Source organism: Carcharodon carcharias, chromosome 1 (assembly GCF_017639515.1).
Source record: "Carcharodon carcharias isolate sCarCar2 chromosome 1, sCarCar2.pri, whole genome shotgun sequence".
Taxonomy (NCBI): domain Eukaryota; kingdom Metazoa; phylum Chordata; class Chondrichthyes; order Lamniformes; family Lamnidae; genus Carcharodon; species Carcharodon carcharias.
In genome coordinates this window covers 45,297,536-45,312,956 of record NC_054467.1, presented here as the reverse complement: position 1 = coordinate 45,312,956, position 15,421 = coordinate 45,297,536, and the positions used below count along the sequence as shown (strand labels likewise).

The 15,421-nt window shown below is 41.6% G+C and overlaps 1 protein-coding gene across 1 annotated transcript in view; it reads right to left on the bottom strand.

Annotated features, from left to right (window-relative positions):
* Window positions 1–15,421, bottom strand: part of dctn6 (dynactin subunit 6) — a 75,924-nt gene continuing 60,503 nt past the window's right edge. The window contains exons 6-7 of the mRNA XM_041196813.1: window positions 7,317–7,459; window positions 1–261 (exon numbers count right to left, since the gene is read on the bottom strand). Coding sequence (XP_041052747.1) covers window positions 163–261; window positions 7,317–7,459 — 242 coding nt within the window. The 3' untranslated portion in view covers window positions 1–162. The remainder of the gene's footprint in view (window positions 262–7,316; window positions 7,460–15,421) is intronic.

Below are 15,421 nucleotides of genomic sequence, written 5' to 3'. Positions count from 1 at the left end.
TAATTTTTACTTTCATTTTATTGAAAAGGACACATTATCCACTTCAACAAAAGGTTTGTACATTAGTTAATTTATTGTAGCATAGATTACTGCTTTTAAGTGACTATGCTTGCAGCCAAATAAACGTATTGATTCCTCTGCAGAGCCAGACTCTGGTTCTATTCAGCTTTTTATTGGAGTGGAGCTTCCTTTCACTGTTTTCTTCAGGTGATGATAATTAGGCAAGATCTTCATCAGAAAGTCTAGCTGCAAAGTTTGTGGCTGTAAATAAAAAGATTAGATACTAACTGAATATTCAAACACAGGATAACAGCTTTCTAAGTTTCAGACAACTGCATTTCATCATGTGGATAAGCAGCAAAATTAAATTTCAACGAGAACAAAATTCATTAAGCTGCCACTGCATGTGAATGTTCATTTCTTTTTGGAATTGGTGGACTTGAGTAATGGAACACTTTTCCACATTTAATCCAGAGTCAATACTAACTTGCTTTACAGTATGAGCAAATGCAAAATAAGTCATCTTGACTGCTCTAATATTGGTGTAGACTCCCTACAGTGAATTTTGCTCTTGTGTAACCTGAGCTTCCATTTTCACTACCCAGCCTAGCACTACAATCAGGCACAGCAACCTTCCACAATTATATCAAACTTTTCATCGGTGTCAATAAGCTTTTAAGTTGACCAAGTGTTTCATAAGAATGCAAGCAGGAGGCCATATGGCTTTGTGAGCCTGCTCCGCTATTTACTAAGATTAAGGCTAATCTTCAACTTTAATCCCACTTTCCTGTCCTATCCATATCTACTTTTTGTACTTGAGTTGATGCTGAATTCCATTTTCTGACTGACACTTACTGTTTCAGGCTCTGCACTGCTCATTAACAATTATTCAACCTAAGTGGCTGAAGAGACACAGTTACTTGCCCTGTTCAGAAAACTCCGATGCCCTGCATTTTTTTTGGATCTTTGATTGACGAGAACTCTGCTATGCAAAAGCCCAAAGCTTTCCTTTAAAGAAGTATCCTTTGATCTAAGAATATGTTAGGCCCTTTAAAGTAAAGGCCACAGGAATTTTTCTTTATGTAAGACATATACAATTATTTTTGAGTAAAATGTTTTGTACTATGGAGAAAACTTTAAGGAAGCCAGTAGCTACTTTACTTCTAGTAGGAGGAAATAAATGACTTCATGAATAATAGTCAGCAGTATAATACAACTGAAGAAGACTATTACATTCACGGAAGCCTCAAGATAAGAAAAGCACTGATCTTTTAAAGGTTACAAAATTAAGATTTAAGCTATAGAATATTTAATGTGGGCTGGCGCCAGATGTTAAGGGATGGAGATGATATGGAAATGAAAGCTGAACTAAGGGATGAATTGGATTCAGAGATTAAGAACAGTTGAGTTCAACCTGAGACAGTTGACTGGGAGAAAACGGGGTTGATGGCAGGGGTATAGAGTTAGTGGTGGGGAATCTCCAAATCATAGTTCATCCAAGCCTAGATGCTGGACTAGCATAGAGGCAGAGAGGTGGTGCGGCGAATTTATGGATAGGATAGAAATAGGCAGAAGATGAACTAAAAAGATTACTGTAGGTTGATAAGTCATCTGATCCAGAAAGAGTGCTTCTTTGGGAAACCTAGAATGCAAAGGCAGAAATAGCAGAGGATTTGGTCACAATCTTTCAATTATAATTTGATACAGGAGTACTGCCAGAAAGCTGTAGGATTGCTAATGTTATACCACTGTTTACAAAGGGGGAGATGGAGAAACCGGGAAAGTACACGTCAGGCAGCTGATCTTTGATGGTGGGGAAGTTATTGGAAAAAATTATCAGGGAGAAAATAAATTTTCATTTGGAAAGGCGTGGGTTAATCAAGGAGAGCCAGCATGGATTTGTTAAAGGCAAGTTGTGTCTAACTTGATTGAATTCTTTGATGAGGTAAATGACAAGACTACTTGCAAAGTACTGCAGTAGATGTTGTATTTATGGGCTTTCGATAAAGTGCACACAGTCAGCTTGCTAAGCAGTCCATGGAATTGAGAAAACAATAGTACGGATACAAAACTGACTTAGTCACAGGAAGCAAAGGGTGCTGACAGACAGATATTTTTCATACCAAGAGGTGGTTTGCAGTGGTGAGCTCCAAGGGTCAGTTTTGGGTCCATTACTCTTTTCAATTTTTATAAATAACCTACACTCAGGGATAGGGAGTAGCATTATAAAGTTTGCAGGTGACATAAAACTTGGCAAAGTTAGTGCAAGTGATGAGGTTACAGATTCCAGGATGATAGACAAGATGAAGAAATGGGCAGAAGCATGGTAGATAGAGTCAATGTGGAGAAGTGTGAAGTGATGCATTTTAAGAGGGCTAATATGGAAAGACACACTATAGTATAAATGACACAATTTTAAAAGTGCAGATGAGCAAGAGACCCTGGTGACCATATGCACAAATCCTTAATGGCAGCAAAGCAAGCTGATTTGGTAGTTGTAAAGAAAACAGATTTCTAAATAGAAGGATAGAATATAAAAGCAAAGAGATCATGCTTAAACTTTGTAGATCGCAGGTTTGGCTTTAGCCTGATTATTTTTTGACAATTCTGGGCACCACACTTCAGAAGAGATGTAAAGGCTTTAAAAACGGTACACAGGTGGTTTACCAAGATGTTACTAGGGATGAGGAACTTCAGTTATGGGGAGAGGTTATAGAAGTTAGGACTGTTCTCTTTGGAACAGACAAGGTTCAGATGTAGCCTAACAGAGGTTTTCAAAGACGATAAGAGGTTTTGATAGAGTAAAGAAAAACTATTCCCTCTTGTGAGTGGGTCAATAACCAGAGGTCACGGTTTCAAAATAGGGTTGTAATCTCAGGATTACTCCCTGTGTCACATGTCAGTGAGGCTAGAAATAGGAAGGTAGTGTAGCTAAACACGTGGCTGAACAGATGATGTAGGAGGGCTTCCGATATCTGGATCATTGGGATCTCTTCCGGGACAGGTGGGACCTGTACTAGAAGGACGGCTTGCATCTAAACTGGAGGGGCACCAATATCCTGGCTGCAAGGTTTGCTAGTGTCACTCGGGAGGGTTTAAACTAGTATGGCAGGGGGGTGGGAACCAGAGCAATAGGTCAGCAGGTGAAATAAATGACTGGGAACTAGTGAATATGGCCAGTAGGACTAAGAGGAAGAGTAGGCAGGGAGAAATTACTGAACACAGTGGGACTGGGGGTCTGAAATGCATTTGTTTCAATGTGAGAAGTATAATAGGCAAGGCAGATGAGCTTAGAGCTTGGATTAGTACTTGGGACTATGATGTTATTGCTATTACAGAGACTTGGTTGAAGGATGGACAGGATTGGCAGATAAACGTTCCAGGATTTAGATGTTTCAGGCAGCATAGAGAAGGGTGTAGAAGAGGTGGGGGAAATTGCACTGCTGGTTAAGGGGAATATCACAGCTGTACGACAGGAGGACACCTCAGGGCTCATGCAGCGAGGCAATATGGGTAGAGCTCCGGAATAGGAAGGGTGCAGTCACAATGTTGGGGGTTTACTATAGGCCTCTCAATTGCTGGCGGGAGATTAAGGAACAGTTATGTATGCAGATTTTGGAAAGATGTAAAAGCAATAGGGTTGTTGTGGTGGATGATTTTAACTTTCCCTATATTGACTGGGAATCACTTAGTCCTAGGGGTTTGGATGGTGCTGAATCTGTAAGGTGCATCCAGGAGGGCTTCCTGAGACAATATGTAGATAGTCCAACTAGGGAATGGGCAATACTGGACCTGGTATTAGGGAATGAACCTGGCCAGGTGGTCGAAGTTTCAGTAGGAGAGCATTTCGGGAAAAGTGACCATAATTCAGTAAGTTTCAAGGTACTGGTGGATAAGGATAACAGGAATCCTCGGGTTAAGATGCTTAATTGGGGGAAGGCTAATTATAACAATATTAGGCAGGAACTTAGGAATCTAGATTGGAGGCGGATGTTTGAGGGCAAATCAACAACCGACATGTGGGAGCTTTCAAACGTCAGTTGATAAGAATTCAGGACCTGAGGTTCCTGCTAGGATAAAGGATAAGTATGGCAAGTTTCAGGCACCTTGGATAACGAAGGATATTGTGAGATTAATCAAAAAGAAAAGGGAAGCCTTCGTAAGGGCTAGAAGGCTTGGAACAGATAAAGCCCATGGAGAATATAAAGAAAGTAGGAAAAAATTTAAGCAAGGAGTCACGGGGGCTAAAAGGGGTCATGAAAAGTCATTAGCAACCAGGATTAAGGAAAATCTCAAGGCCTTTTATACATATGTAAAAAGCAAGAGGGTAGTCAGGGAAAGGATAGGCCCACTCAGGGACAGAGCTGGGAATCTGTGTGTGGAGCCAGAAGAAATGGGAGTGATACTAGATGAGTACTTCTCACCAGTATTCACCAAAGAGAAGGACATAGTGGTCGATTTGTCTAGGGAAGAGTGTGTAGACAGCCTGGATCATATTGAGATTAAAAAAGGTGTTAGGCGTCTTGAAGAATATTAAGATGGATAAGTCCCCAGGGCCAGATGGGATCTACCCCAGAGTACTGAGGGGGGCAAGGGAGGAAATTGCTGGGGCCTTGACAGAAATCTTTGTATCCTCACTGGCTATGGGTGAGGTCTCAGAGGACTGGAGAATGGCCAATGCTGTTCCATTGTTTAAGAAGGGTAGCAGGGATAATCCAGGAAATTACAGGCCAGTGAGCCTTACGTCAGTGGTAGAGAAATTATTGGAGAAGATTCTTCGTATCAGGGTTTACGACCATTTGGAAACAAATGGGCGTATTAGTGAGAGGCAGCATGGTTTTGTGAAGGGGAGGTCGTGTCTCACTAACTTGATCAAGTTTTTCGAGGAAGTGACAAAGATGATTGATGATGGAAGGGCAGTGGAAGTTATCTACATGGATTTCAGTAAGGCCTTTGACAAGGTCCCTCATGGCAGACTGGTACAGAAGGTAAAGTTGCACGGGATCAGAGGTGAGCTGGCAAGATGGATACAGAATTGGCTTGGTCATAGAAGACAGAGAGTACAGTGGAAGGGTGCTTTTCTGAATGGAGAGCTGAGACTAGTGGTGTTTCACAGGGATCAGTGCTAGGACCTTTGCTGTTTGTAGTATACGTAAATGATTTGGAGGAAAATGTAACTGGGCTAATTAGTAAGTTTGCAGATGACACTAAGGTTGGAGGAGTTGCAGATAGTGAAGAGGATTGTCAAAGGATACAACGGGATATGGATTGGTTGGAGACTTGGGCGGGGAAATGGCAGATGGGGTTTAATCCTGACAAATGCAAGGTAATGCACTTTGGAAGGTCTACTTCAGGTAGGAATTATACAGTAAATGGCTGAACACTTAAGTGCATCAAAGGGCAGAGGTGTACAGGTCCACAGGTCACTGAAAGTGGCAAGGCAGGTGGATAAGGTAGTCAGGAAGGCATATGGCATGCTTGCCTTCATCGGCAGGGGTATTGAGTATAAAAGCTGGGAAGTCATGCTGTAGCTATAAAGAACCTTGGTTAGGCCACACTTGGAATATTGCGTGCAATTCTGGTCACCACATTACCAGAAGGATATGGAGGCATTGGAGAGGGTGCAGAGGAGATTTACCAGGATGCTGCTTGGTCTGGAGGTTATTAGCTATGAGGAGAGGTTGGAGAAACTCGGATTGTTCTCACTAGAGTGACGGAGATTAAGGGGCGACTTGATAGAAGTTTACAAAATTATGTGTGGCATGGACAGAGTAGATAGTCAGAAGCTTTTTCCCAGCGTGGAAAAGTCAATTACTAGGGGACACAGATTTAAGATGAGAGGTGAAAACTTTAGAGATGTGCGGGGCAAGTTTTTTTATTCCGAGGGTAGTGAGTGTCTGGAATTCGCTGCCAGAAGAGGTGGTGGAAGCAGGTAAGATAGTGGTGTTTAAGAGGCAGCTTGACAAATACATGAATAGGATGGGAATAGAGGGATATGGACACCGGAAGTGCAAAATGTTTTAGTTTTGACAGGCAATATGATCGGTGCAGACTTGGAGGGCCGAAAGGCCTGTTCCTGTGCTGTACTTTTCTTCGAAAAAAAAAATCATTGGCAAAATACTAAGAGGGGTGATGAGGAGAAATTTCTTCAGTTGTTGGGATCTGGAATGCTCTACCTGAAGAAGCTGAGGACATTGATTCCACAAATAATTTTAATAGGGAAAAGAACAGGCACTTGAGGATGAAGAAGTTATAGGGCTAGGAATAAATGACATGGATGTGGGACTAAGCATGACTGCCCTTTCAAAGTGGCAACATAAGCACAGTGGGCTGAATGTTCACCGTCTGAACTGCAAGCTTCTATGATATCACTCCACTAACACCATTACAAGTAGAACAATATACGTGCAATGCAAAATACATTTTTTTTCATTGTTCAGCAGAAGTATCTTATATATCATCTTCATTCATCTGATTACTTTTTCTCTAGCAAACTCATGACATCTGAACAAGTACCTGGATGGAATAGCATAGGTACAGTGGCCTAATGGCTATAGTACTGGATTAGAAACTCAAGGTGCCAGGAATTCAAAGTCCACAATGGCAAATTGTGAAACTGAATTCAATATATCTGGTACTTTGTGAGTGAGCAGCAAAAACAACAACAAAAGCTGTTAAATTGTTATAATATTCCAATTTAGTTTACATGTCCTTCTGGGAAGAGAACTTGCTACCCTTACCCTATCTGTTCTAGGGATGACTCCAGTCCCACATAGTGGTCAATTTAATGCCCTCAGGATAACTCAGGTGAGCAATAGATACAGCCCTGCCAGTGTCACTCTCATTCCCACAACAAAAAAAAATCAAAATGTGTATCCTTGTGTCTAAATCCCCTCATGACTTTGTTCCCTCATCTTTTTAAATTCTTCCAGCCATACACCCCTCCGAGATCTCTCTGCTCTTCCAACTCTAGCCTCTTATGCATCTCCATTTCCAACACTCCACTTTTGGTTGCTATGCTTTCAACTGCCTAGGCCCCAAGCTGTGGAACTTGCTCCCTAAGCAATTCCACATCCCTTCCATTTTCTCTCTTCCTTTAAGAAGCTCCTTGAAACCTAATTTTTTGACTAAGTTTTTGGCCATCTGTCCTAATATATCTTTATGCGGTTTGGTGCTAAGTTTAATTTGGTTATGCTCCTGTGAAGTGCCTTTGGAAAGTTCAGCTATGTTTAAGACACTATATAACTGCAAGTTGTTGTTGTAAACTATTACAAAATCTTTCATTGGATTGCTGTTCCTCAGCACACAGATCTTACCTGTGGACGTTCTGACTGCACTCTTCGCATACAGTCTATCCCGTAGATAACTGTGTTCTCAGGAACAACTTCACAGGAGTTTACTTGACAACATGCTCCAATAATGCAGCCACTGGTTAGGATCACATTTCTACCTATAAATGCTGAGACAAAAAGAAATTACACAAGTTACCAATGTCTTATTTTTTTATGCAGTGGCTCAAGCAAAACGCTTCAAAAGAAATTTCAAAACGTGCAATATAATTGACATCAATTTATTCAGGAAAAATATAATTGAAGCAGTAACATCCATCTGTGGATGCATGCTATGCTGTTAAAATTAAAATGACATAATTGCTTAAAATTAATACCTTGAATGAGAAATTGGGATTGTTTGTGCCTGTTTTTAGGCTCCTTGAGTGCCCTTAGAGCTCCCAAGCAGCACCCACAATGTGAGCTCCCAAGTAGCACTCACAATGTATGTGTACACTTGTGGGGCAAATCATGCTGAATGCCATATTCAATATGGTTACAGCAGTGAATGGCCACTGGAGGCACACAGAACATACAGACCATGATGACAATTAGGAGCAGGACAAGCTGCTGAGTGGGTGGAGGGTGGGGGGGCTCTCAGCAGGGGCCTTACCTGCCCAATCGGATTTTCCTATCCGGCTTTTGACAAGGAACAATTTCAAGATGTCTAGGTTCAGTAAGGATGTCCTCACCGAAATTAGCCACCTGCTTTAGCCATAACCTCAGGCTCAGAACAGGCACGGACCTCACTGCCAGTGGCTATGAAGGTGACCATGAAGGTGAGCTCTTAAGCATCTGGTTCCCTCCAGGCTGGAATGGGGCATATTTGTTTGTTGTATTTGCAGGGGGGTGGTCACTGAGGCTCTCTAGTATTGAAAGCTAACTACATATTCTCTCTTGTCAGATAACAACAGATAGAGTGAACACCTGTAGCCAGTCCTTCGGCAAGAACACAATCAACTTTAAAAAAGCCAACATTTAAAAGACCAAAGAAAGTACTGAAAAAAGGCTGTTTGTAATGGACAATTTTCAGAAATTGGCTGAACTCTGCCTTCAAGCATTCCACAGAATCGTGGAACTGGACCTAAAAGTCCCTCAATGCTGATCAACAGATGGCAGAGGCAATTAAGTCACACAATGAAACGTCTATTCAAGATTTAAACAATTTTGCCTCAACCATCAGATTGCTGTGAACTGCTATTGAACTGTAAATAATACCTACAGGCTAATGAGCTTTATGAGTTACTATGTCTGAATATGCCCCCACATTCCTTGGAAATGCAAATCCCAAAGAACTGTTTCATGAGAGCGAAGCATGATGTGATAACCAGGATCTTCTCCATCAAATACTTTCATATGTTAATTGACCATTTGTGAACCCAGGGTATGAGAGTGTAAGAAGGCACAAATTTGGCGATGGGTTTGTGGTAATTATTGTCATGAGTGTGATTTTAAGTAGTGTGTGTCTAGCAGTAACAGGAGTGGCAGAAACAGCAGTAGGTGCACTACACAGTATGGAGCTTCTCAGAAAATAGGTTTAATAAAAGGGGTTGGATGAACTAAAACAAGACAATTAAGCTAAAGGAACAGCAGTAACAGAAGAAGCAACTCTCCTCAAAGATTAACAGCGTCAGTGCCACTCAGAAATGACAAGAACAGTGTACGAGAGTATGATACTGATTTAATTTAAAAGGAAACAGGATACTGAGATTTGTAAACTGTCAATGCTAAACAGCATTTGTAAGTTGAAGTGTTTTGTCACTTAATGTAGAATACAAGTACACACACATATCTGCTTCTGAACCCCAGCTTCCCGTGTAAAAACCAGAAGGGTCCTTTAATCTTTTTCTACAGCAGAGGGCAATACATCTGGGACTTAGCACACCCTACTGGCAGGTTTTTTATATAGCAGTTAACTAAAATGTCCTTTTACAAAAAAAAAGGATAAACATTAAACACAAACATCACATTTCCTCTCCCATTAGCCAGGAACAAATCGATCAGGCGGTTTGTAGATTCGCTTTGGTCTAGAGAGCAGTGTTGGCTTAGGTATCTCAGTTTGTTTGTTTAGAAATGGAAGGTTCTGCTGTTTCACTTGTTTCTGGTCAGGTTCAACAGTTGCAGATACAGGTGCTATAGGTTTGTCAATTGAATCAAGTCATTTTTCGTCAACTGGAGCAGATGTTTCCCAGAAATCTTCCAGTGACTGGAGATCCCTAGAAATTTGGTTCTTTGGATTTGGCTTCTCTAATCTGGTTATTAGTCTGTCTCTTCCAAATTCCAGAATCTCAGGAAGATTCAACATCATAGGTCAGTGGCCCTTGACGCTTGATGATTCCTCCCAGGAACCACTTTGGTGTTCCACAGTCATTTCAGACCCAAACAGACTGATCCAAATTAAACTCATGAGTTGGTTTACTTGTGTAATGTGACCTTTTCTAATCAAGTTGCCTTGAACCAATCTTTCCTTTCAAATCCAGACACAGCAAATCCATTCTGGTATGCAATCATCTTCCAAACATCAGATCTGCAGGAGATACACCTGTTGTTGCATGTGGAGAGTTACGGTACATCAAAATGTTCTTCAGCTTCAAATTCCAATCTGTTTGCATCCTCCCCTTCAATATGGCCATTTTGAATGTCTGGACAAAGCACTCCGTTTCACCATTTGATGATGGGCGGTAAGGCAAGATGAGAATTTGCTTGTTCCCATTGTTTTTCAGGAATGTTTGAAATTCACATGATGTGAACTGCGTGCCATTGTCAGACACAATCTGCTCTGGCAACCTAAAAGTAGTGAACACATTCCAGAGAGCATCAATGGTCTTTGTTGAAGTAGAGTCATAGAGGTCTACAGCACAGAAAAAGGCCCTTCGGCCCATCGAGTCTGCACCGGTCAAACAAGTATCTAATTATTTTAATCCCATTTTCCAGCACTAGACCCATAGCCTTGTATGCCATGGCATCGCAAGTGCACATCCAAATACTTCTTAAATCTTGAAGGTTTCTGCCTCTACCATCCTTTCAGGCAGTGATCTCCAGATTCCCACTGCCCTCTTGGGTGAAAAAATTATTCCTCACATCCCCTCTAAACCTGTCCTAACCTTCCTGAATGAGCCATGATGGGTCTTTGTTGCTGATTTTTTTTTTTGATGAAATGTATTTTTGTTGAACATTTTGAATTGCTTCTTTAAATGTTTTCCACTGTTTATTTACTGCCACACCTTTTAGTCTATTTACCCCATCAACCTTGGCTAGTTCTCCTCTCATGTATAACTAATTGGCTTTGTTTAAATTGAAGATTTTTATTTGGGACTGGAGTATGTCACTTTCAAACTTAACATGGAATTCAATTGCATCATGATCACTATTTCCCAGCAGATCTTTTACTATGACATTACTAATTAATCCTCCCTCATTACATAATACTAGAGCTAAAATAACATTTTCCCTAGTCGGTTCCACAATGTATTGTTCCAGGAAACTGTCACAAAAACATGCTACAAACTCATTTTCTAGAGCATCCTTTCCAATTTGATTATCCTAATCTATATGAATATTAAAGCCCTCACAATTATTAAATTGCCTTTGTTACAAGCTTCAATAATTTCTTGTTTAAAGCTCTGTCCAACAGTATAACTATTTTTGGGGGCTAAAAGCTACATCCACCAATATTTCCTGACTCTTCCTAATCTCCACTCATACAAATTCCACTTCTTGATCTTCTGAGCGCAGATCCTTTTCAGCAATGTCATCCACTGTAATAGGAGAAGTCAACTTCATGGGAATAACATGCAGCCACTTTGTGTGGGCATCCACTGCAATCAGGAATGTATGTCTGAGAAGTGGTCAGGCAAAGTCCACATGAAGTCTCTGCCATGAGTGGTCAGGCCAAGCCCATGCATGTAATGGGTCAGGTGCAGGAGACAATTTCATTTCTTGGCATGGAAGGCAATCACTGACCATGCCTTCGATGTATTTATCCGGAGTGCTTTCCTTTTGACAACTCCCATGTGACTGAGGTGAAGTTCTTCTAACACTCGTGTTTGGAATTTGAGAAATAACAACTCTGATTCCCCATAACAAACAAGAGTCTTGCAGAGTCAGCTCAAATCTACGCATGTAGTAAGATCTAAGCTCAGTAGTCACATCTCGGGGTGCACACCAACATTTCTGTATGTACAGGTGAACTTTGGACAGCACACATCCCTCTGCATTTCAAGTCGAATTTGATCCACTTCAACAGGTAACATGTCTATTTGGCTCACATTGAAAGCAACTACTTCACTTCGGGTTGTGGAGCTATGGTGTAACCGAAGTCTGGAAAGTGTGCCTGCATTTCCATGATTCTCAGTACAGTAAAATGTAATTTCGTACTGGTAAGCAGATAAGATCAGTGGCCACCTTTGTAGGCATGCAGCAGCACATGTTGGGGTTTCAGATTTCGGACCAGGTCAAAGGCTTGTGGCCTGTAATTAACATGAACTTACACCCATACAAATATTGGTGGAGCTTCTTGACTCCATAGATTAGTCCAAGAGCTTCCTTCTCAATTTGGGCATAATTTTGTTCTGCCTTGGACAATGTGCATGAGACAAATGCAATGGGCATTTCACTGCCATTAGGAAATGTGTGGGTGATGACAGCTCCAACAACATATCCAGAAGCACCACAGGCTAGGCTGACAGGTAATTTATCATTGAAATGTGCTAGGACTTTAGCAGAAGTGAGTTCTTGCTCGAGTTCCTTGAATCTTTCCTGACAGGCTTATGACCAATTCCATTCTTTACATTCTTCTTCAGCAGATTATTCAGTGATGCTGCCTTGGTAGCCAAACTGGAAATGAACATGCCGTAGTAATTCACAAGTCCCAAAAATGAATGACGCTCCTTAACATTTTGGGCTGTGGTGCATTCACCACTACCTCCACCTTTCTGCGTGAGGTTGAAAGGCCAATTTCATCGATCACATGTCCCAGATACTCTACTGAAGACTTCAGGAACAAGCATTTGGATTTCCTACAGCAGATGCCTTATTTTTTCAGTCTATGCAGGACCCTACCTAGGTTCCCTAAATGAGTTGGGAGGTTTTCCCTGGTGATGAGCATGTCACCTTGGAAGCAGATTACACCAGGGAGGCCTTGCAGTATTTTGTCCATGGCCTGCTGGAATAAGGCTGGTGATGACGCGATTCCGAATGGTAATCGTTTGTACTGATATAGACCTGTGTGCTTATGGTTGTATGATCCCTGGAATCTTCACTCAGCTGCATTTGCAAAAACGTGGGTGATAGGTCAAGCTTTGTGAATAATTCACCTCCATTCAGAGCAGAGCAGAGAACAGGTCCTCAATTTCTGCTAGCGGGTACTGATGCACTTCCAGGAAAGGATTAACGGTGATTTAATAATCACCACCTATTCTGATAGAGCTACCATCCTTCACCACTGGGACGATGGGGGCTGCCCACTCTGCATAATCAAATATCTGAAAATTTTCAAGTCGTTCTAGTTCCTGCTCAATTTTCTGTCGCATTGAGTAGCGAACTGAATGTGGTTTGAAGAACCTTGGAAAAGCTTCAGTCTTCACAAGAAGTTTGGCTTCAATGTCTTTAATAACTCCAAGACCTTCTTTGAAGACATCAGTATGCTTGTCTAACAAGGGCTGCAACATGGGGTTGCAACACACTTTATTTTATTCCAGTCCAGGCAAATTTCCTTTAGCTAGTTTCTGCCTATAAGCCCTTTCAGAATGATAAGTGGCAACTTTGCTATTTGATCTCCATAGTTAACTTGAACGAACATTTTTATAAGTATATTCACAGGCTCACCAGTGTAGGTGCTAAGCCGAAGGAGGGTTTTCTCCAATGGACATTTCTCGAAAATTTTCTCCCATATCTTCTCTGAAGCAATAGAAACAGATGCTGCAGTGTCAACCTCAATTTCAACTATTTTACCAATTAAGGCAATGCCAGCTTTTAGTCCTTCATCTAGTTTCAGATCAGACTGAATGCAATGCAATTGCTCTTCTGCATTGTCACTGTTAATTTCACTGTCTCGTCTGGACTCGCATTACTTTTGTATTTTGTTCCCAAGTAATGTGTCTTTTTAAACTGTTTATTTTCAAGCACCACTCGTATGCGTGCTCATTGTGACGCCCTCTTCTTGGCGGTATTGCTTTACTGTGATCAGCCTTTGATCTACATGCACGCTCTAGGTGTCCTTTTTTTCCACAGTAGCGGCAATCAGCGGTTTTCCACTTACAGTCTTCTGCATTATTCCCTGTTTCATTACAGCAGTTGCATGCTTAGAAGTATTCCTTGGCTTTCCTATTTTAACTACGACATTGTTAGAATGCGCTTTCAAATCTCCAGCTTGTTTCTCTGCCATTTCAATGCTTTGCGCAATCTCGGAGGCTTTCTTCATTGTCAACTCTAGCTCTAACGATCTGCGCTGAATTCTTTAATTTCTTAGTCCGCAAACCAAGTGACCACGCAAAGCTTCTTCCAGGTAACCTTTAAAGTCACTATGTTCCGTTAATTTTCTCAACTCGGCCAGGAACTGAGAAACTGATTCACCTTCATGCTGTTCTCTTCGGTGAAACTTGAATCCCTCAGCAATAATTGCTGGTTTGGGATTGAAGGGCTTTTCCAAATGTCCACAAGCTCTTTAAAGCTTTTATCTCCTGGCTTGTCAGGGGCAAAGAGATTTCTCAGTAAAGTGAAATTTTTCATTCCGATGACTGTAAGAAACACTTGAGGCCTGCTTTTCCTCTTCAAGCTCATTCGCAATGAAAACCTGTTCCATTTGCTCGACATAAGCTACAAAGTCCACAGTAGCTGGATCAAAAGCCTCTAAAGCCCCTAATAATGATGATCCCATCCTCCCCGCCACGTGAAGTGTTTTGTCACTTCTTAACAATTTAGAATACAAGCATACACACGTGTATCTGCTTCTGAACCCGTTTCCAGTGTAAAAAACGGAAGGCTCTTTTATTCTTTTTCTATAACAGAGGGCAATATATCTGGGACTTAGCACACCTGACTGGCACTTCTTTTTAACTAAAATATCCTGGGGCACTGTGTGCAGTTTTGGTCTCTTACCCAAGAAAGGATATACTTGCCATAGAGGGAGGGCAGCAAAGGTTCACCAGACTATTTCCTGGGACCGTAGGATTGTCGTGTAAGGAGAGATTGGGCCGACTAGGCCTGTATTCACTGAAGATTAGAAGAATGAGAGGGATTTCATTGAAATGTATAATATTCTGACAGGGCTGGACTGGATGCAGGGATGATGATTTCTTGATTTCTCTGGCTTTTGATGGAGGGGGGGGGGAGAAGGAGGAGGAGGAGGAGAGGGGGGTCCAGGACAAGGGGTCACAATCTCAGGATGTGGGATAGGCCATTTATGTTCGAGATGAGGAGCAACGTCTCCATTCAGAGGGTGGTGAACCTGTGGATTTTTCTACCACAGAAGGCTGTGGAGGCCTTAATATATTTAAGAAGGAAATAGATAGATATCTAGACTTTAAAGGCATCAAGGGGTATGGGGAGAGAGCCAGAATATGGCGCTGGGATAGAGGATCAGCCATGATCATATTGAATGGCGGAGCAGGCTCAAAGGGCCAAATGGCCTATTCCTTCTTCTATTTTTCTATGTTCTTTTACAAAACAGCATAAACGTTAAACACAAACATCAGATGAGTACTGATCTAACGTATGGGGAGCAGAGTATTCATGTTTTTAGGTTTATTGAAGTTACAATAAATTATTAAAAGGGTTATGAGCCTTGACCATTTTCTCCATTCTGACATGTTCAGGCCAAACCTTAGAGTTAGGAGAATAAGAGGGGAGGTGCAAGTTCACCTACCTACATACCTAGCTTCCTCATGATGGCAGGGTGTCACTGACTGCCTGCACATCACTTTGCAGGTGCCATATGGTAGCTCTAAGATACCGCGACCGAAAGCAAATCCATTCCCTCAATGCCTAACTAGAGTGAAACCATATGCAGGGAACCATGCAGATCAATTCGCGGTATCTTGGCAGCAGTCATGACACCTTCATTCTGTAGTGGAATGATCATCTCTTCCTCCTTT